The 27,881-nt window shown below is 39.5% G+C and overlaps 1 protein-coding gene across 8 annotated transcripts in view; it reads left to right on the top strand.

Annotated features, from left to right (window-relative positions):
• The first annotated feature begins 233 nt into the window (after positions 1-233).
• Positions 234-27,881, top strand: part of rap1gapa (RAP1 GTPase activating protein a) — a 60,395-nt gene continuing 32,747 nt past the window's right edge. For 7 of the 8 annotated variants that reach the window (XM_042491058.1, XM_042491064.1, XM_042491061.1 and 4 more), the window contains exons 1-2: positions 234-377; positions 14,166-14,201. In XM_042491058.1, coding sequence (XP_042346992.1) covers positions 334-377; positions 14,166-14,201 — 80 coding nt within the window. In that variant the 5' untranslated portion in view covers positions 234-333. Of the gene's footprint in view, positions 378-14,165; positions 14,202-14,660; positions 15,481-27,881 lie in introns of those variants that run through there. The other variant, XM_042491057.1, reaches the window with a different exon arrangement.

Here is a 27,881-nt window from a genome sequence, read left to right as displayed (position 1 = left end):
ACCTGCCATTGTGTTTTCTGCTGCATAAAAGAGAGAGGATGTAGCCACTACGCTCCTGGTTCCCTGGGAGACTGGCATGGTCAGCAGCCCCCCCTCCCCCTCTTCTCCTCCCTCACCCTCTTGCCGTTTCTCCCCCTCTGCTTGTGAAGGCGGCGTGTGAGCAAAGAAGAGGCAGGGCACGTTAGCCGAGGCTGCGGGAGTGGAACTCAGACGGCAGGCAAAGCATACAAACACACACATTCACACACACACATGCTCAGTCAGCGTAAGTGACACAAGTGCTGGTGCCATTCAGCACTGAGTTGACTGACTCACTGCTATCCATTAGCCGGCATGCCGCAGAGAAAGAGGAGTTTCACTTTTGGAGCCTACGGAGGGTAAGAATTGATATCCTAATAATTTGTAGAATAACTAATCCTCTTCACAACACACAGTTCTCATTTGTGTGATTGTGCGAATGTGTGTTTATGTGTGTATCTGTGTCTGTCTCCCTGTTTGATGACTGGGCAGATTCTGTGTCTGGATTTGTGTCTGCGTGTTTGCACTGGGATGCCATCATATTTATGATGACAGCTTTGGTTTTAAACGTCTCTGTTGTCATTTTTTTTTGCCTTTTTTTATCCTAAATCAGACTTGATAGTACAGTGGTTTCTGCTTGGTAATCAGTCATTAAAGGTTGATTTTTTTTTACAGTTTTGGTGAGGTGTCAGATATAGAGGCATAAACAAGATAAGGTGACAAAAACAACAAATATGTACGATTCAGGTTACTGTAAAAGTCTCACTGAGGCCCTGACAGCTGAAGGTATGACTACACACATATACATGTATTCTTATAATAGTAAACATGTGCTACAGCAGATCAGTGCTGTCGGGAGGAGACACTCATGTCCCAGTGTTTTTATAAAGCCCACTTCAGACTTTACAGGGTCCTGAAGGGTAGACGCAGAGTCAGAGGTGAACAGGTGCCCCACCGCAACTGCATGCCTGACTGCCTTTAGTTAAGTTTTGTGTATATCTATATTTTTGTGTGTTGAAGTAAAAATATAGCATTTGCTGACAAATAGTGGCGACAGTAGGGCTGGGCTCTTTGTATGGTGATTCTGGCATAGTGATCAGTCATAATTGCTGACAGTGTGTGTGGGCTGTTGGCCAAGAAGACACTAATACACATGCATTATGGGTAGTGACAGTAGGGAACATTTGACTAGTTCATAGTTTTGTAATTATTTTATATGAAGTTTCCTGGAAACAGCTTAATAAGTTGATACTAATCTTATGATGTTTAGTTGATGCACTTTATTAGCAATTGTCTCTAGCTAGCTGAGTGCAGCAGCTTTCAAAGAGTTAACTTGAACGGCTTAAGAGCTCTGAGCTGTCTACATGTGACCACTGTGATTGCCAGCTGTGCACGTTACAATTTTGTGGATGTCTTTCAGCTTGTTGAAGGAATAGTTTGCTGCCTCACTTGGGTGAATTTGGACCAGTCTTCAAAAAACTAAATTCACACAATAACACTAACTAACTTACTAACTAACTAACTAACTAGTTGACCACCAACTCCTGTGTTCTGCTAGGTAAAATTACTGGTTTTGTCAATGGAGTCTGGCTTTGGGGTGAGCACAGATAGGTTTCAGTTTCAGTTTGGTCGGAGAGGGCTGTGTGATGCATGAATGCATACAGAGAACTGGATACAGCATTGGTGGTAGCACATTCATTGCTGTGGAGGTTGCTCAGTGGTGCATGAAGCCAAAAACCTTCGACTGCCGCATACAAAATTACCCGGATGATCGGCACTACATCTGCAATGTGTGGCCCAAGAACACCAGAGACTTCCACAGGCGGCTACCTCCAGTCTAACGTTATTATGGATAAAATGATTCAATAATCATGTAATCCTCTGGACTTTCCAAATGCAAGCAGACTAAATAGATCAAATTCTGATCGTGAAGTTGTGTTGATCAAAAAATGTATTAACTGATTTATAGACATCTCTTTCACCATCTTAGTGAATGGGAAAAAGTCTTTTTTTGCCCAGTTGCATTACATGACGTTGTAATTCCATTATTTGTTACTATGAAAATTGGCTTCAAATCCTAACACACTGGTCGTATGGACGTGAGTTGACAAGGAGTCTTGATGAGGAAACATTTGGATCTTTTATAGTCTCGGGTTTCTGCTCAAGGTGAACAGATATTCTCCCAAACTTTGGAGGATAGTGTATTGAAAACTCACATCTACACTATGGTCCCCCATTTTCTCCGATTTTTTTAAAAGGGAACACGGCCTTGGCAATTGGCGCCTGAAACATCCAATAAAAGGTAACTGTAAAGTACCAAACGGATACTGCCACAGGGCTTTAGGGGCAATAGTCAAGTCAATTTTATTTATAAAGCCCATTATCACAAATCACAGTTTGCCTAGAGGGCTTTACAGCAGTATGGCTGCTGCACCACAATGAGACAAAGAAGATGCAGCACTCGAAAACTTTTTTGAATAACGGATCCAATGCTGAGATTTGTGCTTAACCTGAAGTGTTTTCCAAGTGTATTTCTGGTTTTTCAAGAGAAAAGACTTTAAAGCCCAAGTATAACTCCAATTAAGGTATAAAACTTTAGGACTGTACTGGATTTACCATTTAATGTTAGGACATCATGATAGACTTATCTATTTCATTAAATGCCTCTTAGCAGCCCAATTGTTACACTTCTAATCAATTAACACAAATCATTTGCTTGTGCACCCTTGAGAGTCCTTCAGCCAGAGCACAAATTAAAGCTAAATACTTACTTTTCTGTTTTCTGTTTAGCACCGGCCTTGAATGCCACTGCACTTGGCATTTGGATAGGTCAGTGTGATTGCTTACATCAGTGAATGATCTGTAATACACGGTGCCCCCTGCATCCCGTTGGCATTCACTGAAGGGAACGCAGCCCCTCTGTTCTCTGCAGAACGGTTTTTCTTTGACGCAGCATGCTCTGTAATTTTGGCATCAAGTTTTAATGGAGCTGCCACTTAATTTGAGTAGTTATGTTAGATTATTGTTTCAGTTTGTGCTGGTTATGATCCTTTTTTTTATTACAAGCAAAATAGTTTTTTTTCATTGTTCCTAATGTTCCTAAATCAAGTGTGACCATGATGTTGCAACACTTTCATATCCCTTTATTTTCTTTTCTTTGGATCTGCTCTTACATGCTTGTATGTCACATGATATATCCTGCAGCTCACAGTGTCTGTCTCCTCGTGAACTATTAAATTATGAAATAAACACAGACCTATTGCTCGAGAGCTTACCGCAGTGTCAGGACATTCAGGCTACATGAACAATGATCCTGTATGTTGTAGTGTTGCACTGAAACATTGGAGGAATGCACATCAATCCTGTTCAAATACAACTGAGAGAAAAAGAGCCACATTGTTTTGAAACCTGAGCAGCCCTGAATTGTAGTCAACATTGTCTGGTCAGCTGAATTAGAAATGCCATTTCTTCAAGTAAACAAGACAACAGGCTCTTCAGGGAAAAGGTGTTTCCTGGTGTTAAACAGAGTGCTTGATTCATGATAGCATTTTTGAACGTTTAAGATTCATCTCAGTTATAAGATGTTTGTGGCGCAGGTAAAAAGGCAAGAACTTTAAGGTTGTATTGGATGAAAACCTTTGTGTATTTACAAAATAGAGGCTTCTATCCTTGTTTGCTTTGTGATTATCTTGTGTTTGAGACATATTGTTTTGAATATTGTGCTGTGGACAACAGGAAGACAACACAGAGAGGGCTTTTTGCTTGACAAAAGCAAATGTTTACATGACAAAAGATGATTAGTCCGTGAGGCAGGGCTCCTTGAGAACAGGGCGCTGCTCAAGTACCTTTTCAAAGGCGGAGGCAAAACAAACAGGAGATGTAGGGCGACCGGAGTGCTCTTCATTGCCTACTCAGTCGGTCCACCTTGCATGTGTACTTTGACATTCACATTCACAAAGGCGAGCCATCAACCGAGAAGAATGGGGTGGGAGGGCACTGGGTGAGCTGCAGGTAATTATCTAATGCTCACAGGGCTGACGATTATTTAATTATATTTGCTCTGATAAGAATGAAAAATGATTTTTATTGTAATCTCGTACTTTGTAAATCCCTTTGTGCCACCGCATTTCAAACAGGTGTGTTGCCACAGTCATGTCAGACAGTTTTACCACAACTTTATGCTTCTTGACGCAGTGAGAATTCAACAAATGATGTAGTTCTGATTGGAAAAATAAAACCAACAAAAGAGCAAACTATATCCTATGATATCCTATTATATCCCCAGCGGTAAATGGAGTCGTTACAGCATGCATGTGTGTTTTAACTGAAGGTTTTGTTTTTCAAATGGAATTAAATTCCTTTTACCTGCTGTTCCTCATCTAACTAGTTCACTGGTTGCATCTGTGGCAGCGTCTCTTTTGTTTCATTCTCTCCTCAGAAACAATTTGGCAAAAAAATATCTCTTTATCTTGATGTACACTGCTTTCTATCAGAGAAGCCGGTAACACCAACCTAAGTATGTCAACAATTCCTTTAGCTGCAGTAAAAGCCCTCCAGGAGCTCACTGATGAAAAGCTTGTCACATGAAGCAGCTGAATAGTTTGCTTTTTCATTGAAGATATTTCCACCATAAATTGGTGCATATAAAAATCCCCAGAATGCAGGAAATCAAGTGTTTGATGCTCAGATTTTTCTGGCAGAGGACGCCCAGATTTACCATTTCATATGCCCCCACCCTACTGTTGAAACGAAACTTACACCATTGCGTGAACATAAGAACATATCGTTATAATGAAACTAAACTGAAATCAAAATACATCTCCATTACAAAAGAAAGGAACACTCAGCAAAACACTGACAAAACAAAACACATGATTTTTGTTTGTTTTTGTATGGGGTATATATGGCAGTGCCTACTGGCAGTCAACGTAGCTGTGGTACCAGTGTGTGTGTGTGTGTGTGTTTTCATACACACTGTATCCTACTGTACTGTAGCTAAATGAGGACATTGAACCACTTTACACTCATTTCTCTGTCAATGGGCTCATTCAGTCCACGCTGAGTGGAGATACAGTATACAGTCTTGATCTGGTCGCGTGATGTTTGACAATGTTTCTTATTCCTGCCGTGAGTGTTAAAGATATTGCTCAGCATTGCCCCGGGCCTTCTCTCTCTCTCGCGCTCGCTCTCGCTCTGTCTGTATTTTGACAGGATCCAGTTCCTGTACCTTGCAGCATAGTAAATGACTGACTGCAGAGTCAGATAACAGAATAGGCTATGTGTTTAGTAGATATATCATAGGTGTTAATGTGAGAAAGAGTTGGTCAGTTATCTCAATCAGTCTTTTAAGGACTATTATGAAATTTTGTCCAGACATTCATGATCCCCACAGGATGAATCCTACAGACTTTAGTGACCCCCTGACTTTTCTTTTAGCACCACAGTCAGGTTGCCATTTTTGGCCGTTAGTAAAATATCTAGAACTATTGGATGGACTGCTATTTTACATTATTGACCTGAGGTTAGACTGAACACTAATTTATTCATATAATATATTTTATACATACTATATTATAATATTGTAACATTATGATGTATATGTCTAGGGAATATGTATTTAATACCTACCTATCATATTGTTTTTGTTATTTACATGTTACACATATAGTATGTGCAATGTGTATGCAAGACTATATAATGATATAGCTTAATTATATCATGATAGATATAAAGGATAGTTGGACAGTATGTTTATGTATATATAATGTAATGTAACGTAGCATAGCATAGCATAGCAATATAATATACTGCTTTGTTTACATATTCGTATAAATATCCTTTATATTCACAATATGCAAATATCATGTGCAGTTTTCCTACTTCTACATGTGCATATTCCAATTCTCTGGTACAATAATTTGTCTAAGCCTATTTAGCTTTTTATGACATTTTATATTATTTCTTAAAATCTCATTTGCATTTTTTTAATGCTTTTATCTTGTTTCATTTTTATTAATCACGCCATTTTTTTCTGTGCTTTGCTTTTGTCTCTTGAGCTGCTGTAATAATAAGTGAAATTCCCCATTGTGGGATTAAGTTTTATCTTATCTTATCCTACATTTTTTACACACAGTTATGGCCCCGGAGGATAAATTGTAATTACTTTGGTGGTCCCTTAACTCTTCCAGCCAGCACAGTCATCAGGTCAAAACTGCAATTTGTGCAATACTCTGGTTTATGGCCAAATTCTTGCAAAACTAATGACATCTCCATGTATTGTACTTCGTGTTTGATGCTTATTACTTAATGCTAAACTAAGATAGTGAACATGGTAAATATTACAAAACAACATGTTAACATTGTCGTTGTGAACATGTTAACATGCATGAGTGCAGTGCTGAATATGAGTGCAGCCTCACAGAGCTGCTGAGGCATCTCATAGTCTAGCAGAACCCGAGTGGTTCTGTAGTGATTATTTTGCTATGTCAGTATGCAAAAACGAAATAAGATCAGTTAAGCCTTTATTAATCGCACAGTGGGGGACATTTGCAATCAGAGGTGTATTCATTTTGGGTTTGGCCAAAGGTATCGTATGTGACCTTTTCCCTTCTGTTTTTGTTTCGGAGTATTAAACCCAAAACTGGACGCCTACAATTGCATTCAGCCAGCATGCTCTGAGCTCGTGCTGAGTGAACTGGGTGTAACACCGATCGTGACTCCACCAGAATTTGTTGTAGCTGTAGGGAAGAGGAACAATTTCTGTGCGAGCTCAGTTTACTGGGATCATGTTCTTAGCTTCAGTATCACAACATCAGTTTACGTCAGACAAATGTCACTGCTTATTGGAGACAAAATTCAGCTAAATAAACAGTGAGCATCTGAAAAGTGAAATACTGAAAGGCTGTATTGAATAGCTGTGACTGTTCAGTTATAGTTCCAGACCTTTTAGGATCATTTAATTAGACGCATGTTTGTCTCCATCTGAATTATTCTACATTTCGAGTGCTTCTTATATTTCAGATATAGAATAGGACTTGTTACTGCAGCAGATTTAGTAGCTGGACAACAAACTTGTTTGCTTTAAGCTGGATTTCCTCTGGCTGACTCCTCAGCCCTGTCTGCTGACCTACTTGTCACTAGCAGTGTTGCTGACTTGATGTATGCCGCACGCCTCGGCTAATTCCTCAAGTGGAGAAAAATGTTTAAAAAGTTTAGCAGGAAAGAAATTAGGAAAGTTGCGCTTAAAGTCAGATTAAGTTAAATGAATTCATTGTCACGCCTGCTGACACGGTGATGGCCACAAATTTCAAGGACCAGCCTTGAGCCTACTTATCCCTCGGTGATATGTGTTTCCATGGAAACCAGCTGTTGGTTGATACCTAGCTGAGAGCGTAGAATAAGCGTCAAAATTAAATTGTCAGTGTATGGCTACCACCTCCTGAGGTTTACTTCCTATTTCTGCTGTGCGTTTTTATGCGCTGCTTCCTGTGGTCTTTTAAATAAAAACTAAGCTCCACAAACTGTTTTCACTCTGAGATTTGAATGTGCAAATATGACTCAGAGCCCACAAATGCATTAGCACAGGCAAATTTGTTATAGCCCACTTTTGTCCGCCCCAACCGTTGTTCTCTCGCAGAGGGACACAGTATTCTTTGTTTTTTTCTGACACGGCTGAGAGTTTATTTTTGCGTCTGCTGCTGCCTCTTTATGTGAGCTGCCTTTCGCAGTCCAGGATTGCTTTTTTTCTTATGTCTTTTAGGAATTGGTTAATTTTTTTTGGATAAGAAAAGTTGTTATTTAATGATTGTTGGGTGTATGACAGATTTATTCAACAATTCTTTTGACTCTTTTTAATAGATTACCAAAACGAACAAAAAAAACACACTAAAATTCTGAGGACTACCTAAAGTGTTTACCTTTAAAAAATCTGTGCTGTGTTTCTTTAAAGAAAATGTGTTGCCAATTAACATATTTATTTAAGAAACTTTGGACATTCAGACATATCAAGAACCCCTTCAGTCTGAGGACATGTTTAGGTAACGTGACAGCAAGTTAAAATGGGACAGTCCCGTTTGTTTTAACCTAACTATTCATAAAAGTCATCATTATTTATTCATTCATCCAACTTTTCTGCCATTTTCCTTTGCTGTCTGTTTCCTTGGTGCCGTATTGTCTACACTTAGCATGTGTGTGTGTGTGTGTGCTTATGTTTGCGAAACAATGTTGGCTAACACGACTATTGTTGCTGTGGACTCACTAAATCATCTTTAATAATTTAAAGTATCAAAAACACTAAATATGTCTGTTGTATGACAGTGTGTCATGGTACCTGGTGGCCTAAAAATGTGCTGTTGTCACTCCAGTAAAACATCCCATTTTAGCTTCATTTCTTATCTCATTTTACCGTAATGTAAAACACTTCCTTAAATCCCTTTCCCATAAAAAATTAAGTGTAATGTGAAAATATTTTGATTATAAGTCAAACAGCTGATAAAAAGCAATGCCTCACAGCCATTGGTGTTGTTATACTCTTGTTTTAGCTGCAGCACTCAAAATATGCCACATGACTTGATGTGTTGACTCTTTGCCCTGACCAGACTGGTTATCTTAGACCAATAAAAAAAGATTGTTTCATATAAAGCACATTTGTTGCAACAATGCAATTGAAATTGAAATTTAAACATACACACATACAGACATGTCAGATAAGAAGTGGGAGGAAGTGCATACATAAGATGTTTGGTGATTGGCTGCTAATATCTAACCCTTTAATCCTGAGCAGATTGGCTTAATTTTTAAAAACATCGAAAGAAGGCAATGACCAAAAGAAATGGCCCAAATGTTAGGAAAAAACTGTAAAAGGTTACAAGAAAATTACCTGAAAATATGGTAAAAACAAGATTAAAGTAGTTAAAAACATAATAATTAAAAAATATATACATAAATATAATGTATAATAAAGACTATAATATAGATAATAATAAACAATAAGTATAATAAATAAATACTTTCTAACTTTCAGGTCATTTAATAATATTTTTGACAAGTTGCTTGTAGCCTTTTTTAATGTTTTTTCACAAGAAATCAAGTCGATTTTTCTCAGGTTTCAGAGGTTTATATGCAAGAAACCTGATGTCAGTTTAGGTGTTAAGGGGTTAAAGATGTAAAACCTTATTTGTCTCATTTTACATGGTGTCCCAAATTACCTGACATTTACTCTAATAATATTGTAATAATTACTAGACGATTTCTGTACTTCAAACACCTTTTTTTCTGTCTTCAGACAGTTTATGTAACTGTTTAGCTTGTAGCAACATTTTAGACAAGTACAATATTTGTATGTGTGAGCAGGAAAATGTTTTATCAGCTTAACTCAAACACAAAGGAGAGCATGTTCATGTCATCATCTTGGACAAATGTGTCTTTATCTACCCAAGTACGTTTATGTGAGGTCTCAGCTCTTGGGTTTCATGTTCTGTTTTGTAGCTAAGGGCGTGTTTTATTGCAAATTTCCTGCATTGGTTTTCAGTTTGGAGCCTTTATCCAATAATCTCGACACACCCTAGTTGATTTCATTTTATGGGAATTCCATGAAACCTGAGAATGGGTGAGCAGCGCAGGATGAGGTTTAGAAAATGTTATTCTTAGTGATGCAGTACATATGAAAACAGCTTTTCTCTCCTCACACTCAACTTCCCAAGAGCAGAGCCGACAGCCCATAAGTATGTTGGCTCTCTCCCAAGGGCCAGTATGCATTCCACTTAAGATGGAGCTCTGATTTATCTGCACACACGTGTCTGTCAGGCGCAGTGAAATCAACACTGGTGGTAGATTTGAGATAGGACAGCACCACTAAATCCATCTGGGTGTCAGTGTGTGTCACGTGGAGACCTGGGGTTGAAAATGATGAGCCATCTTTTGCACTGAGGGGAATCAGCCGACGTCCTACTGTAACAACACAAGTCTGTTGATTCGTGACTCCGCAGCGCAGTGAGCAAACAAACCCCCCAGGGCCTGTTTCCCCTCACTAACACTGTTTTCCAAGAAGGAGGAAGCTTTGGGCTTTCATTTATCTTTTGAGAATTTCTCACACAAAAAGAAGAAGTGCAAACCTTTACTTTTGGTCCTAAAGTTACTTCTTTTCTTGCCATCAGTGAATTTTTTTTTTATTGGCCTTATTTTTATGAATGTAAACAAGAAGTCCCTTTGTGGCCTGATCTGCTGCGTAACTGCACTTCACATTTTTAAAAAAATTTCTGCAGATATGCTGCGATAGAAACTTTTTTTGCATGTAAATATGATCCACAAATGTGTAAATATGACTTCACATTTTTATATCATTAATCTTTATTCATTTTGAAAACTTCTATCATTTTTGAAATTGCTGCTTTGCATATGATGTGATTGGTTGTGCAGATGGAGGACAGGTAACTGGAGGCAAGACTACCAACACTGCACAAATGGCTATGATTTGTGCTGTTTATGGCTGTTCAAATCGATCAAATTAGGAGAAAGCAGGGGCCACTTAAGTCCTGAAAATAGCAGGATATAAAGGGTAGAGGTAAACAAAAACTAGAATTACCGCCACCAGTCAAGTTTCAGTCACAGTTTCTAATCATGAGTATGCTTCACACACATCTTCCCCTCACAGCACAGAGGATCTTTACAATCAGCACAGTTTCAAGATTAGTGTCATCAATTCAATATCTGACCAAATGTGTCTCCAAATGTCTCCCTTTCTGTTCCTGAGTTATGACCTTGGCCTTGAGTTATGGCATAATGGCCAAAAAGTGTTTTTGCAGAAGCTTATGATGTCACAGTAAAGTTTACCTCAGACCTTTTGAGTATTTAATGTTATCGCTTCATCATCTTATCCTATTAGACGTTTGTGTGAAATTTTGTCATAATTAGCAATTGATTTCTTGAGTAATGGCCAAAAAAATATATGGTCACAGTGACCTTCGATGACCAAATTGACAGTAATGAAGAAATACAAGGAGTGCAAGGGCACCTGGTGTGAGCAGGAGGGGTGTTGGATTGGTTCAACAAACCCTGGACTTTCGTGCAGGACTCTGGTGTTCATGTCTGAAAGGGATGGGTTTTTTCTACGCCTTACCACGTGCACCCTTTCTCTAATCCTAACCATCCGTGCCAGTGTGCATTTGTTGATGTCCCGGCGTTGGTTGCCATGTGCTGTTATAGCCTAAACATAACCACCTGCAGTGTAATCCCACCATGTGCTTGTGTTGACATCTGGTAGCGGCATCCTAGAACGTAATATGTAGAAGATGAGGTCCACTGACATGTGACAACTTGAGATGAAAATGAAATGGTTGCTGTCAGGTTCATCCAACCCTGATGTAGTCACGTTTCTATATTTTTCTTGCAATATATGGATTAATTACCTCATGACCTCCATGTGAATTTGAATTAAAAGAGTCATGTGATTGCAAGCAAACCAGCATAAATTACGTGTATTTTCAGCATTTAGCTTGAGGCACCACTGAGCCTGAGTGCAGTCTCACAGAGCTAAGGCATGCCTGTAGACTCTTAAGTTCTGTTTTTACCCTAATTTCTGATACAGCAAGAGTCACTTCTCTTTCCAGAAGTGGTTGTTTGATCCTGTGGGTGCTGCTGTGTCATGCAAACTAATCATGTCCAGGGAAAGATGAGTAAGAGGTCTGAACTCTGGTGGCTGTACGGGGTGGACAGCTGTCTGCAGCTTTGCCTTGAGGAATGAATCCAAACACAGGAGTCATAGGAAACAGGGTCAACAGCAAGGGGAGAAAACAACATAATTTATATGTATTATGCTTTGCTTTTGTGCTGTTTGGTGTGTCATCGTGAGAATTTCTGAGGGGTTGATATGCGGCCTCGGAGGCAGCTGCAGGAGCCCTGAGACACATACTAAACATTCCCTTTTCTCTGTGTCACCACCACCAGCTATCACAAGAGACGGGCCTGCAGCCGTGAGTCATTCACTGGTCCGTAGTGCAACAGTTATCAGCATCAAATATCCTCTTTGTTGTTGCCAGTAAATTTAAGTGCTGCATCCCAGGAGAAGTTATAGTGTGTGTTTATGATTGTGATGTTTTCGTCCCTTTTTGAGTGTCAGGTTGTTAAAATGCCTCATGGACTTTGATATCATGATAAATGGCTTTCTGGCTGATGAGCAGAGGCAAAGCCTAGTTTTTCATGAATTTCACTTGTCAGACACAAGTTTTCTCCTGCACACACAGTGCCATCTGTTGGCAGAAACAGTACTCTGCATCTTTCTGAGTTTCCCGCGCAGCATCGTCTTTTTATTGTTTCCAGTGATTACTGCTCAGATCTGTTTATCCAGAGTGACTTAAGGACAGGCGATAGTTTGTTCAGACAGTAATGAGCATCATAGTGCGATTTCAAACCAGGACAAGACTCATTTTGTCTCAAGAAACACCAGACTAGTAATCATCCTTTCATCCTCAGAGATGCTTCAACAGATGGCAGGAGTTATTTCAGGGTAACCCAGCACACTGCATAACCAGCCTCTCTCAGTTCACTGGACTTATATGTTGAAAGGATGGTCCACTTTCCCACTGTGCTTTCCACTTAAGAGTACCTTTTGTTTTTCAGTTAGACCCTATTTTCCTGTTCTCTTGTGAGACCCAAATATGAATTTCAGCTATATTTTTTCATCATGCTTAATCATACACTTTATTTTAGGTACATGTAGTATTTAGCTCTGTTTTATATCCTTTTTGTTTGGACAGTCTGGTTGGACAAAATAATTTGTATGAAGATGTTCTCTTTGGGCTGTGGTCAATTGTGACTTATGGTTTGCACAATATTCGATGAGATAGACATTATTGTCCAATTAGGAAATTTTCCTCAGACTTCGGTGTCTGCAGTATGAAAACTATCAGACAACAATAGATACATCCAAACACAGTAAAATACAACAATAGAAACAATAAATGCACAAACAATTGCACATGCCCATCTGCATCATCATGACAAATGCACACATATTACACAATATTTTGATGGTTTAAAAACAAATAATATTTAAAAAATAAAGATTGATAAGAAGAGGGAACCAGAAGAAAATCATATACTTAGTTAATCAAGGGGAAATTCAATTTTTTCACCCTGTTATTTACATTATAAACACACAGGCCTGAAATACACACATGTACAGAGGACCTACACACATTAAATGGAGAGATGTCAGAGCGAGAGGGCCCATGGACAAGCGCCCCAGGCAGTTGGGGGTTCAGTGCCTTACTCAGGGGCACCTCGGCAGTGCCCTGAAGGTGAACTGGCACCTCTGCTACCAGTCCACACTCAATGCTTGATCTGTACAGGGACTTGAACCAGAACCTTATAGTTCCCCAACAAAGTCCCTGTAGACTTAGCTACCGCTGCCCAAAAATAAATATCCCTGGTAAGACTCCTTTTGCTAAAGGGTCACAGAATTTCTTGCAACACTGTCAGCTGCGAAACTGGCTGCAAAACCATTCTGGGCATGTTAGCACCATTTATTTATTATCAAAAAGGGCTTAGTTTTTGCCACTGACAGGCTTAGATTGTTATTATTAAGTGTCTGCCAACATGATGGAGAGGACCCTACAGAGACAGACCTTTTTGTTAACAACTAAGATCCTTTTTGTTTAACTACAAGCAGCCCCAAAATTACTACCGCCAAACACGCCAGACTCCATTTAAATTAACAGTAATTTTAGAGTGTATAGAGCATCAAGGGTTTATTTCACCCAAATTTCAGTTGGTGATTGTTTGAACAGTGTTTTTGTGAGTTCAATTTCTGTTGACTTTAAATTACGTGTGTTTTATGATGACAAAATAACTTTATTTAAATTAAGTCTAGAGGATTTAGATTTAGATGCAAACAGATAAGAACATGGAAATCATAAGTGTTATATTTCTCCTGGTGCTGAAGTATTCTGATTTGTATCTACATTTGAATTATTGTGTCTTTTTGTGGAGATATAAGCTTTTATCTGGCTTTAAATGTTGAACCTTGTTATTTTATAGACTTGCCAAGCAAATTTGAGTCAATTTTAGATGTTTTTGATGCAGATTAATACCAAACAAAGACAACCAGAATACCATGAAATGAATCTTGTTTTTTTTGGGGTTTTTTTTAGAGTGGACAAGACCTTCTCCAAGGCCAGAAGCTTATGGTGAGTTCCTCCTGTTTTTTATTTTTGTCAATAAATGTGGTTAATTATGACATGCACTTTTAGACACTGATGATTTGCTGTTTATAATTTCATTTCTCTTAAAAATATCAGTTTCATTTTGATAAAAGAACGGAGAATGGATTACAGTGTTTTTGAAGTTTGTAGCTTTCTTGAGTGGATTTCAATGTCACTGACTCAGCCTGGCCTTGCAAGTTTTAAATGCGTGAATCAGTCCTCCGAGTCGAATGAAAGTAAGATGAATGAGCCAGGGAAAGGTAGAGCAGATGGGCAGCAGAGAGGAAACAAGGAAACAGATATCCAGCCCGTGCTGCTATCTCTGCAGTGCTGGCAAGGTCTGAGTGCTGCTGTGAGTGGCACGTGGAGGCAGGCAGGGAGCTGAGCATGCACGCCTCTTGCCACTGCGGATACACCACTCCATGCCTGAATGCTTTAGGTGTGGTGGCACGAGTGTCTGGCCCTGAACCTTCTGTAGGTTAAACAGTGCCTCTCCGTAGTGTCATCACTCCTTCCCTCTGGAATACAGATACGGGAGGATCTCTCTCAGCGAGGCCTGCATCACTCAGCAGTGGCTTGTTTGCAGGGACTGCAGTCTGACCGTCAGGCAAACGCTGCATCAGACTGTAACAGAACGACTGCACCTCACGGACAAAGGAAGAGGAGAGAGCACTGGAGAGTCTAAAAGAGGATACAAAACAACACAGGAGATAAAAGAAATGTGGGTGTGAAGAGGAGCAAGAAGGACAAAGGAAGAGAGTGGATGAGGTGACTTGACAGGAAGAGGAAGAAGAGAACAGTGTGACGTCTGCAAAACAAAACAGTTCAACAGAGTCCTTTAAAGCAAGGAAGGACAAACACTGCTGAATGAATTTGGAGGATCCCTTCCCGCTGTGTTAATGGAACTTGAATTATATTAAATAATCATCAGTGTTCATACTCAGCAGGACAGACCAATTTCTAACAACAGAACCTGTGGTGCTAGGATGAAGAATCAGTGACAGTGGCTTCAGATTTTTTTGCAAACAGCTGCTTTTAGAAAGATTTCTTCGCTCTGTAGAGCCAGAGGACAAAAGTTAGATTTAAAAAGAAAAATAACCGCAGGAGCAAAAGTCCAAATCTTCCTCCAGGTTCTGAATGTTGGACAAGATGTGAGTGGACATTAGACTAGTGAGCTGAAATCCTCATACAGCAAAACTGTAACAACACAACTGAGCAAAATGCCCTGCTCACCTTTCAGAATTGGAAGGCCAAGAAAGTTCTGGTGAGTTTGTTTTTAACCTGCCAGACGGTAGTTCTGATGATAACAGCATGACTCCTTGACTAAGTGCTACACGAGAATTCAATTTATCTGCCTGATGCATGCTTATGTCTAAAATTGTAATATCCAAACACTGACGAACATTTCTTACTGGTAAATGCAATTCAAAGTACTAGCCAGAAGCTAGAGATGTGGGTTTTAAGTTTCAGTTAATTGGACAGTTCACCCCAAAATCAAAAATACATATTTTTCCTCTTAACTGTAGTGCTTTTTCTCATATTGTTTTGGTCTGAGTTGGCGAGTGTTGGAGGTATCAGCCGTAGAAATGTCTGCCGTCTCTCCAAGATAATGGAACTAGATGGCACTCAGTTTGTGGCGCTCAAATTACAAAAAAAAAAAGAACAAAAAACAAACTCAACAGCAATGCTTTTTTTTGACCTGGTCACTCAAGATTATCCACACAGCAGTTTCATTTAGGAACAATTTTCTGTCTACCAAACTACACCCACTAACCATATCACACAACAACAGGCTCATGCTCTTGACAGCGCGATATATAAACATTAATGGCGTCATCCTTTGCTGAACTGTAACACTGGCTAGCTCACTGGTGCTTGGTGATCTAGCAGTAGATGCTCTCAGATCCTCTCACGGCCCGGAGCATAAAAACTAAAGGTGGCTTCACCAAAAATCTTTGTCCTGCACAATGACTGTATATAAAGATGGATGATGCATCTCCACTCCACTTGGGGTACTGACATTGGGTGTACAGAGGTGGCTGTGGCTCGGGAGGTAGAGCTGGTCCTCCACTCATTGGAAGATTGGTGGTTTCAATCCAAAAGTCCAATTATCCTCCGACAAAATACCGAACCTCAGAGGCTCCTGATGGTTGCCCCGTTGGTGTGTGAGTGTGTGCGTCAATGGTTTCCAAGATGCAGGTGCCACCTTGTATGGTAGCCTCGGCCAGCAGTGTGTCAATGGGTGAATGTGACATGTAGTGCAAAGGCGCTTTGAGTCATTAGGGGACTAGAAGAGCGCCACAGAAGCGCAGGTCCATTTGCTATAATGTGCTTATCATAGAACCTGACGGGCCCTCCTGGTTCATGAAGTGGTTCATGTCCAACAAGTAAGTTGGTGTAAAACCATGAGGGGATTTAGAATTGATTTCAAAATCAATACATAAACTGAAGGCAATGTGATGTGTACTTTGAGCACTTGCGCAGCAGCCTTCTGAATCAATTGTAACTGATTTATAACTTCTTACAGGCTGGAGAGCATTACAAGAGTCAAAACTGCCGGATCTTAATGTGTGCATTAGTCTCTACATGTTGCACAGAAAGAAAAATGGCTCCAGTTCAGTTATATTCCCACTTAAAGGCAACACCAAGATTTCTTACCTGCTGCCTCCAAATTTCATTTTGTGGTCAATTTCTCCCTATATATATCTAAAATGTTAGTTTTAGCCTATATTATTTCACTCTGACATTGATTTTGTCCACAATAAGTCCTTACAATAATGTATGTGTACTCAATGAGCAATGACGCCTAATCTTATGCATGTATCTAATGTTCTGAATTGTTTGGTTTTGATCCGTTGACTCTCGCAGTTGATTAAATGTTAAATGACCATCATCCATCTGGTCATACACAATAAACAGATGATCCTCGAGCCCCGAGTCCGCGCTCTCCGGGGGAGGCCTGTAATTGGTTGTAATCCTGTCTTGCTAAGCTCCCCTGATGGGAGGAAATGGGAGAGCAGGGTTAGTGTGGATAATGGCAGTAGTGAGATGTTGTATAAGAGTCTCACTCTCTCGTCCTCTCTCTCCTACATGCATATGAACATACATGCAGAATCAAAGTGCACTCTGCCTCTCCGTCCCTGCAGCATGATGGATTACTGTGGCAGGTTGTCCATTGTATAACTTCCTGTCTGTTCTTTAAAACAACTTGACCACCAATCACATTGTCTTATTCATGCTTCAGATCCCCTTCATGCAGGGGAGGTCTGCACTTTTGAACCACCTGCAGGCAATACTTTTGCTAGCAAAGAAGAATTCGGAATAAATGTTAAAGACTTTCAGCCGAGATACAAGCTTTTGCTTTAAATGCAGTAAAAGAATCTTTTCTCAAACCTCTTCCAGTTTTTATTTTTTATTTTTATCTTGCAGCAAACATCCCTCTCCACTCAAAAGAGTATTTTGCTTTATTGTTACTTCTTTTGGATATTTGAGCTTTACTGTGAAGTATAATTTACGTGCAGAGTTTGATGCTAGAAGGCTATTTCACCTTTACCTAATGAAGGGGGACAGTTTTCTTGTGAACATCTTGCATGGGCGAATTATGAGACAATGAGCCTCTGGGCACAGATATGCAGAAGGCCCCACCACCTTTCCTCCATGATAACAAAACACACAGACTTTCTTGTTATTTAGCCTCCTTTTTTTGTTGTTTTGAGGCATTAATGGAAAAAGGACTCCTGGGTAGATGCTATGCAACGATGAGCCACTACAAAATACTGTCTGGCTCTGTCCGAGCATCATTACAAGAAACAGAAATCATGTTTGGGATTTTTGTTCACCATGTAACAACTTGTTTTGTGGGAAAACCCACATTAGATATTACTCATTATTTAAAGAGGTAGAGTAGAGCAGCTTATTTTCACGTTTTGAAAAACCTGTCTCGAGGAGATGTTTAAATTTGAGCAGAGTACTGTAGTGTTGGATGGATGTGTTGGTTTTAGTTGCCCTAACCTCTGCCCTCTAGTGGTAAAAAAGTTTAGAACATGCATAGTGCAGGTGCAATCTGCAATAGGTGTATTTTAAATTATAAAAATTATATTAATGATAAATGATGGCAGATGATATAGACCTCTATTTAGCTAAACTAAAGTGACTTTTCCTCAAGTGCCACTTTTGACGGGAACAAAGTGTCAAAAAAGAGTGATCAAATATGCATTGTTTTGCTCAGTGTGTAGTTGCCTTCCGAAAATAGTTTATTTTAATACTTTTGAATCACCTTTCTATTTATTCCGAATTGTGTGATGCAATACTTCATTCTATTTTTATGATGCTTTCTAAATTCTGGGACTATTTCATCCTCTGTGTCTCGTTTCTGCCCATAAACACTTAAGAGGTGTCACTGTACACACTCCTCTGTTTGTGTTCACTGATTTCCCATGAGATGTCTCTCTGCATCATCATCTGTCTGTCTCCTCTGCACATGCGCCGCACCGTGGAGCGGGGTGTCAGTTTGCTTGTGCACGCTCATCTGTGTGTGTCAGGCTGAGTTGTCTGGAGGAGCGGACATAGTGGGAGAGCAAACTGTCAAGCCAGATCAGACTACACTGTCTCTCTGTGAGTCTCCTGCTGTCTGACCAAATATAGCACCAAAGTGACAAGGTCGCCCCTGGTTCTATCCGTCTCAATAATCCAAATCCTAACATGTCATGCACCATCCAGCACCAGTTCAAGATGTCTTAAAAAACATAAAGCTCCGATGACAGCAGGCTGTTGAAGGCTGAGACGAGCGCCAGGCAACTTTGACAGGACATTCCCTTTTACTTTATCTGATTCTTGAAGCTTTTCAGCAGCAAAATTGTTGTGCCAGCTTGTTTAAAGTTCACTTATTTGCCCACAGACAGTCTCTTACAGCTGCAGTGTCTTCAGAGGACAGGGCTTCAGGTGCTGCAGAGGCGGCCAGGGTCTTTATTCCGTGTGTTTGTGGATGCAGACTTTATAGGCATAGTTGTTCAGTGCTTGTTTGTTTGTTTGTTTGTTTGTTTGTTTTGCATCTCTGTAGTCATTCCACACCTTTCTGTGGTTTTGTGTACTTCTGTCATCATTTTTATTACTTTATATTTGATTTATGCCTCTTTTAGTCACTATAAGTCTCTTTATGTGCATTTTAAGTTTTGATGCAGCAGTTTTGAATGTCTTTGTATTCATTTTGTGTTTCTTCTGTGTCATTTTGAGTCTCTATTTGCTTTGTGCATCTTTTTGTATTTTTGAGTGCCCTTACAGCTGATGTGTATGTCTTTGTAGTTATTTTGTTTCTTTTTGTAGTCACTTTTAGTCACTTTGTAGTCATTTAAGTCTCTGTAGTCACTTTGGGACTCTACAGCTATTTTGCATTTTGCATCTCTTTGTATGAGTTTCTTGTCTCTCTGGTCATTTTGAGTCTCTTTGCAGTGGGTTTCAATCTCTTTGTAGCCATTTTGTGTCTGTCTGTGGTCCTTTTGAATCTCTTTGTTGCTGTTTCCATCTCTTTCTAGTCATTTTACCTCTCTCTGTAGTCATTTTGAGTCTCTTTGCAGTTGCTTTCCATCTTTGTGGCCATTTTTAGTTTCTTCCTGGTTGGTACATGTCACTTCAAATGACATTTGGCAGGTGAAGGTCCAGAGGGGGCTGACACTGGTCTCCTGGGCCTGTGGCTGGTAGTCCTGTTCAATAATCCTTCCATGTCAGTGAGTATACATTTGAGCATGTATATATATTTACTGACACATGTCTTGCTGAGGGTGGTATGGTAAAACAATGGGAAGAAAAGGACTTTTTATCCACCACTTTCCTTCTGTTTTTTTCTCTCATGGGACTCTTGTATGATCTCATTGTGGTTGTTCTTGTCTTGATTGACAGGAGCGATGTACACTTCATGGCTGAATCTGTATGAAGTTTAAAACCACTGGCTACACTAGCAACTTTAATATGTAGCACAAAAGAGCACACAGTGACCCCTCTGTTGTTGAAAAGGCACATCTGCATGGGTGTGATTTCCCCAGGGGTCGTGTTTCCAAGGAAATCAGGACAGTGACATTGAGAGAGACAAGCAAGCTGGAAATCGGGACCTATTGGTGGAGTGAGCATGCTTTATTCAGAAACACCTGCTGTACCTGGCCTTTTAATGCATACTGAATATGGCCAGCTGTCAGAGGAGGTGTGGGCTCAAGAGAACCCATCAAGGAGTCTCCTCACACACCAGATCTCACAGATGTTTTATTATTCATTATTCCTAGAATGCAGCATTTAGTTGTACAGTTTCTTGTTTGGGGATTTTTCTATTCTTCCCATGAAAACAGTGGTGTATCGGAAAAATGTGTCCATACCTTTAAGTAAAAACAGTTTGTTCTGGTGTCTTGATAAGATCTAGTGAAAAGGATTTCCATATCTTGTTTGTCTTAAGGGACTTTTAGAGGTGCAGTTCCCAGGGAAACAAACAGCTTCTCAGACTTATCTGCTTTTTGATTTTTTTCGAATATTTGCTTTCCTCTGATTGTGGCAGCGGTGACTTCTATAGCTATCGGACAAAAAGGCACAGGGTGTTTTTGCATTTTCCAAAACAGACTGACTGAAATTCCTGGACTCGTTTTTTTTGTTACCTCTCTGTCACACACACAGAAAACCTGTGGGAAAGCTTGTTTTGAAAGCAACCAGGTACGTCACACTGAAAGTTGAACTACAGCAAAGCTACCCTTTTTGAGGTGGCGTACGTTACAAAGAAATTAATTTAAAATCAAAATTCTGACTGCTTGATGTTTATTAACAACATTTACTTTCACTTTCAGTATTCAATTACATTTAATATCAGAAAATTACTTTTGATACAAGTAAGTACGGTAAATATCAGATGCCTCAGGACTCCTGACTACCTCATTTACTCAAGTAATATTCTAATAGGAGACTTTAACTTTTACTACAAGTATGGCTTTAAGATACGCAACCAGATGAAACATGAAACCTGGTAAAAACACTAAATAAACTGCTTTCATGTTACAAATCAGTGTTTCTGCAATGCTGTTTGGATTGTTGCAGACAGGCCGCTAGCCTAGTCTCTGCTATTGTGTGCTCACTTTTTTTTCTAATAACTTGAGATCCAGATGTTCAGGAGGTTTTTACCATTAGCCGAATTATCCACATACTTCTCCTCCTCTCCAAAACAAATGGTCAAGGTGATTTAAACCAGTAAAAACACGGAATCAAGCAGTTTTAAGTTAAAAATCTGTGTTTTTCTGGTGCTGTTTGGGTTGTAGTGGAGGGGATGCATTTCTCTGAGCGGTGCTTATACAAGTTACTTGTCTTGTTTGTATGTGGCAGCAATATGAGCCTCAAAGGCAATCTTTCCTCATGAAAGCTCATTAAAAAGTAAAAAAAAAAAAAGATATAAATAGATTGGCAGAAGTTCAGCTACATAAATACACTGTAAGTACTGTGTTGGGGAGTAGTGAACTGCCTGCAACTAATTAACAGGTTCAGCGATACTTTGCAGTAGTTTGCTGGTAGTTCAACTACATTAAAGGTCCAGTGTGTAGAATTTAGTGGGATACATTGGCAGCAATGGAATATTGTATCATAGGTATGTTTTCTTTTTTGTATAATCACCTGAAAATAAGAAATCGTCTTTTCATTACTTTTTAATGAGCCTTTTATATCTATATCCACCATGTTGAACCTCTATATTCCTACAGTCAAGAACAAACAAAACCAAGCACTGTAGAGTCACCATGGATAGCTTTCACACCACAGACAATCATCCCTCCATTTGTTTGAGTGCTTCAGGTCAGCCTGAGGGGGTTGGGAGGATGACCCTGAAACAGGGCAATTCCACAGGGTCTATCTGTGTGGTAATTTATTGCACATGTGCTCCTCATATTGCTGGCTGTTGGAGGACTGATGGTAGGCGAGGCAGCAGGTGTTGCTATTTTATGACGAATTTAAAAGAATCTAACTGGGAGGTAGATGCCTAATATCGGAGCTCTTCACTGTCATCTCTGTAATATATAATGACACAGGGGAAACAAGATCACTGAGCGGCACAGCTGAACATGTCTGACCTCTGAAGTGCGTTTTCACACACATTATAAACAGCTTGCTTATTAAATGATTTGTGTTGGGGGATTGTCGACAGTGCTTATAAAGTAATTGAGGTCAGACCACGGGTTCTGTAGGTGGATGCTGACATAAAGACGAGGGATTAGGGTCATATTACTCCGAGAGTATGAATGATATCCATTTTAATGTATTCCAATACCGAATTTAACCTCTTCTCTTTAATTGCTTTAGCATCGTGGATCAATTGATTGATCAATTGAGATGGTTCCTGCTGACTTTGGTTATCGCTTGACTTTTACTCCACCAACATGTTGGCATTTTTGCTTATTTTGTGAAATATGTCCACAATTTTTGCACTAATTGCTATGAAATTTGGCACGGACATTCATATGAATAAATAGCAGTAGTTATCCCTGAACTTTTCATAGAAATATACATAATATATACCTGCTAAACTCTAGCAAGGTGCAGACATTTCCAGTTGCCTCTTTATCAGCATGGCTAAATTTGGGTTAAATTTATACTCTTCAGTCTATTTAGAGAGTTTTGGTGTTGCTTTATGTGGCTGGCATTGGTCTGTGGAGGCGTATGGCTGTGAGTCACGTATCAGGATGAGAAAATCAACTATTATAACTATTTTACCTATGTTCATAGTTGATTTTGAATATGACTTTTTGCATTTAATGAGCAGAAGCTGTACATTTCCTCTAAAAAAGGAAGTGCATATTGAAAAGACATAGTGTATGTAACAAGCAAAACTAGACACGCCAGCCATGAACGTCCAAAACAGGCAGTACCCAGCTCATAGTGTGTGTCCTCTGGCAAAGCGGGGTTATTTGACAAAATGAGATTAGAACGTGTTGGTCTTTCAGAAGCAAAAATCAGTTGAAGCTTGAAATTTCTGTTGAAATTTCTGATACTTTCTGAAATTTGGAAATTCCGACTTTGCAGTATAAATGGTACAAACGTTAGGAAGAGGCAAAAGGGACTAATGCTAAAGTTAGCATGTAGCCATTGGACTGCTCTGCCTAATTTCAGCCTCACAGAGTTGCTGCACGGCTGTAGACTTATTTATTTTTCATAAACAATCAGCTCTCATTGTATATGTGAAACTGCTGTGGTTTCACTATATCAACACATTGGTAATTTTATTTTAATTAGTTTAAGAAGAACTAGAATAAATACGCCGGGCTGGTTTAACAAGCACTGACATTATTTTATGTTTACTTTGTGCCTCTGTTGTCAGTACCTGACCCAGCTGGGCTGTTTAAACAGGAGCATGATTATGCATGATTATCAAACAAGTCACAATCACAGCCTCAGTGGGGTTCAGGTGCTCTGCAGAGAAATCATGGTGGGAATGTAAAGTTTCTTCAAAAGTTAGGAAGCAGTCGGCACTCCTACTTTGCCTTGCAAACAAACTATGGGCTTGATTAACACAGAGAATTTGTTTAGGATCAACTGGGGGCGGGTTTTAACAAATCCAGAAACAGCAGGAGAAGCGTGAGACCTCCTACACCAAACATGTTGCTGCAGGAACGATGGAAAGCTTTGATTGACTCAGAGTTCATTCACAGATTATTTATATCTAGGTCATGCATGTGATAAGATAAAATGATTTACCATGGTACATTTTCATCATAAACAAATTGAATGGCATGGTCTGTGACATTTGTAAAAATGAAAAAACCTTATATATTTTGTACTCTGCCGGAATGATACATCCATGTTCAGTCATCTCTACATCATAAATTCAGTGCTGTTTTATAGTAGCTCCTGCAGCTCAGTGTTGTTTGCATTTCCCCTCTGCTTCATCCCCTTTGTCCCCCCAGAGGTCGACCACTGCTAATTACATCTCAACCTGTGGGAGACAGTCAATGGTCATGCATAAATAACCATTCATACATATTTCAGCAACAGTGGCCATCTTGTCTGCTCGAGACCTCTGACATGTTGCTGCTGTATAATGTGTCTGTGATTGGAGTCCGAAACCTTTAACTGCCCTTCGAGGTCACTGGCTGGTCACACACACACCATACAGAGTCCATTATTAGCTGCTCTCAGAGGTGGAGTGGCGACAAAAACCAGCTGGGGACCTTGCTGTCAAGTGGCCCCAAGTTAATACACCAGATTTGAACTGACACAACATGACTGTCAATTAACAAATTATTCATTTAAAGGAAAAAATCTGTTAATTTGTATTGTTTGCATTAAAATGTAAAACATTGTATGTACATAAAGCAGAAGTTCAAAGTTGAAATACTGCAATGGTCACCTGACACCAAAATTGACTTCAGAATTCAGAATTGTTTAAAATATTGCAAAACAGTCAAAAATGTTTAAACACAGAATTAAATTGGAACCACCAGACTGTATGCGCAGGAGCACATTATATTTACACTGACTCTTGAACAAATCATTTATATTGCTGGTCTGGTTATCAAAAATATTATTCCGTAGTGGTAGCCAACCCGACGCCCACGAGCGCCTGGTCACCCGCAGGGAGATAATGAGTCGCCCACAGGGCACTTTCTAAAAATAACTTTGGTCTAGCCAAATCAACAAACATTAATGCCATTGATTCCCAGCAAGCTGACACTTAATTCTCCAGATCCACTTTGTTTAAATCAATCTGAAACATCCAATCATATTGCAGGAGAAAACCTAGATTTGCCTAGATTTGGTGAAAGATCGCTGCTTTTTCAGTGCTTTTGGCGTAAAATCCCAACGCCCAAAGCCACCTTTGGTGACATGATACACCGCTGGACGTCGTCAGCTGATAACGTGGCTGGACAGAACCTTTCATGGTGTTATTATATGTGGCAGGACGGGCGGACGCATGTCACGGCAGCATGAATACAGCGCTGGACGGTGTCAGCTTGAAATTTAAAATTTCTTCCAATGATATTATATGTTTTTCTCTTCAAGCTTTGGACACAGTGAGAGGATAATTTGTTTTGTTAATCACAGTAGTGCACAGTGTGAGGACTGTGCTGTAATCCCTTGTTATCTCCTCATGTCTGACATATTCAACATGAATACAGCGCTGGACGGTGTCAGGTTGAAATGCGGCCGGTAACAAAGTAATATAAGAAGCACCAAGGTCCCTGTAGGGCAGGGAGGAGGGGTTGGACTTTCAACAACAAACCTGGGACTTTCGTGAGGGAGTCTGGTGTTTGCTTCCCGTCTCGCGGCCTGATTCTAACAATAGGTGCCAGCATGTGGATTTGTTGACATCCCAGCATTGGTTGCCATGTGCTGTAGTTGCCTAAATTTAACCACATACAGCGAGATCCCACTTTCTGCTTTTGTTTACATCACAGTAGCGCCATCATGATAGCGGCATCCCAGAATATCAACAGCAGATGCAAAATGATACCTTGAGCATAGTATGTAGATGTGGAAGTCCACTGCAAAGCTGCAATATGAGACAACTTGGGATAAGAAGGCGCTGATGATGTTAAGGTTGGGAAAAAAGACTGACCTGACTGGTTTCTCGCTGGGCTTATTTTGTTCTGCATAACAACATGAGTTTGAATCAGATAGAACTTTAATTTTTTAATTGTGTGAATTTAAATATAAACTTAATGAACAATGAACACACAGTTGCTAACTTCTGATCTGGCTAATCCTTTGGGAATTATAGGACCCAGCTATTTTAGCCATTATTTCAGCTTTTGTCTTTTGTTATTATCTAACTTGTCTTGGTTGAGAAATAAAAAGCTGAAAATGGAAGAGGTGAAGTGAGGGTAGGAGATTTAATGGGGAGCAGAAATGATCAAAGGATAAGGTGTGGGGGCGGGAGAGGGGAGTGACCACAGGCCATTTCACCAGGATAATGGGATGGGAATCCCTGGCAGCAGGGGCCGGACGGCAGGGATTTACTGTGGGATTCTGCAGGGAGGATACTCTCAATTTAAAACCAACTATCTTCCCTCATAGGAGATCAAAAATAACGCTCCACATGGCTCAGGATTTTCTTGTGCTGATGTAATTATTATTTCGTCAGCATACAGGAGTGTTGAGTCCTCAGTGCGGCTGCCAGTCTGAACACATGTGGCTTTGATTTGATAGAAACCAGCTGCAATGATCCGTGTTAAAACACCACTCAACACACCAAATCTGCCGGCTCTTATCCGATAATGTGTTTTTATCTATATTGTCAAAAGCTCTAGAGATATTTCACTTTTTTTACCCGCTGCTCTTGAGCAATTCAGAAAAAAATGAATCATATAAAACATCTGCAGTCTTTGCTCAAGGATTTAATCCTTTGAAACCTGAGCAATTTTGCTTTATGTCTTTCAAAAACATGAGAAAAGGTGATAAGCAATTAAAGAAGAACTGACCCAGAATTAGCAAGAAATTAGTCCAAAATACTAGAAAATTACCATAAAAAAGTAGAAGAAAAAAACAAAACAGAAATTATCTGGAAAAAATGTAATAATTTTTCAACATATTTCAAAATATTCAATTATAAATTATTATTATAAATATTGTTTTTTCCTGGATTTTTTTCCCCCCTAGCTTTACATTTTTTTTAAATCTACTAATCTCTTGGAATTTGTGAAACATTTTCTTACCAATTTGCTCACAGCCTTTTTCCCATGTTTTTGAAAGAAATCACACTCGTTTTCTCAGGGTTCAAAGGTTCAAATACTTGTGAAAGGCGGCTGAAAGCAGCACAAGGCAAGTGATGTCATTCCAGGTTTCACATGGTTAAAAGAGATTATTGTCCCACTACAGTGGGACATCTTCACAAGTTTCTGCTAATCTGAGCAATATTAAAATTTGTTCCAATGATATTATATGTTTTCTCTTCAAGCTTTGGACACAGTGAGAGGATTATTTCTTTTGTTTATCACAATAGTGCACAGTGTGAGGACTGTACTGTAATCCCTTGTTATCTCCTCATGTCTGACACATGCACATGCGCGTGTGCGTGCATGTACACACACACACACACACACACACACACACACCGGGAAAAAACTGTGTTAAATGTTAAAAATGTTAATTTAGTAAAAGTAAGTTTAATCAGGAGAGCATAAGCTACATTAAGTATAATAAGTAAAAGTAAAAGTACCCTATTCAGAAAAAAACCCTCAAAATTATAAAAAAAAGAGAAGAAAAAAAGAGTGAGGTAGAGAGATAGATAGAGAGAGACAGAAAACAACATCAACTAATCATTTCAGTTGTACTTGCATGAAGTATTGGGTATTTTAATTTGTAACAAAAACAGCTAGTAACTGAAGCTTTCAGATAAATGTTGTGAAGTAAAAAGTCCAATATTTCCCTCTGAAATGTAGTGAAGTGGAAGTATAAAGTGAAAAGAAAAGTGAAGTACCTCAAATTTGTAGTTAAGTACAGTACTTGAGTAAATGTATATTCCACCACTGCTGAGAGGCTGGACAGATGAGTTGGCACTCCTGCTGTGTGGAATATTGTGTGGCAGGGATTGAGCAGGAAAAGGCGGTATTGGTGACATTAGTCAGAGGGCTGCTGGGAGCTGCGGATAGTAGCTTAGCGGAGGAAATGCACATGTTCACTTGGGACTGAATGAGTCTCATTACAGTAATTAAA

This window comes from Plectropomus leopardus, chromosome 8 (assembly GCF_008729295.1).
Source record: "Plectropomus leopardus isolate mb chromosome 8, YSFRI_Pleo_2.0, whole genome shotgun sequence".
Classification (NCBI taxonomy): domain Eukaryota; kingdom Metazoa; phylum Chordata; class Actinopteri; order Perciformes; family Serranidae; genus Plectropomus; species Plectropomus leopardus.
Note: the sequence above shows the minus strand (reverse complement) of the source record. Positions and strands in the feature narration are given on the sequence as shown.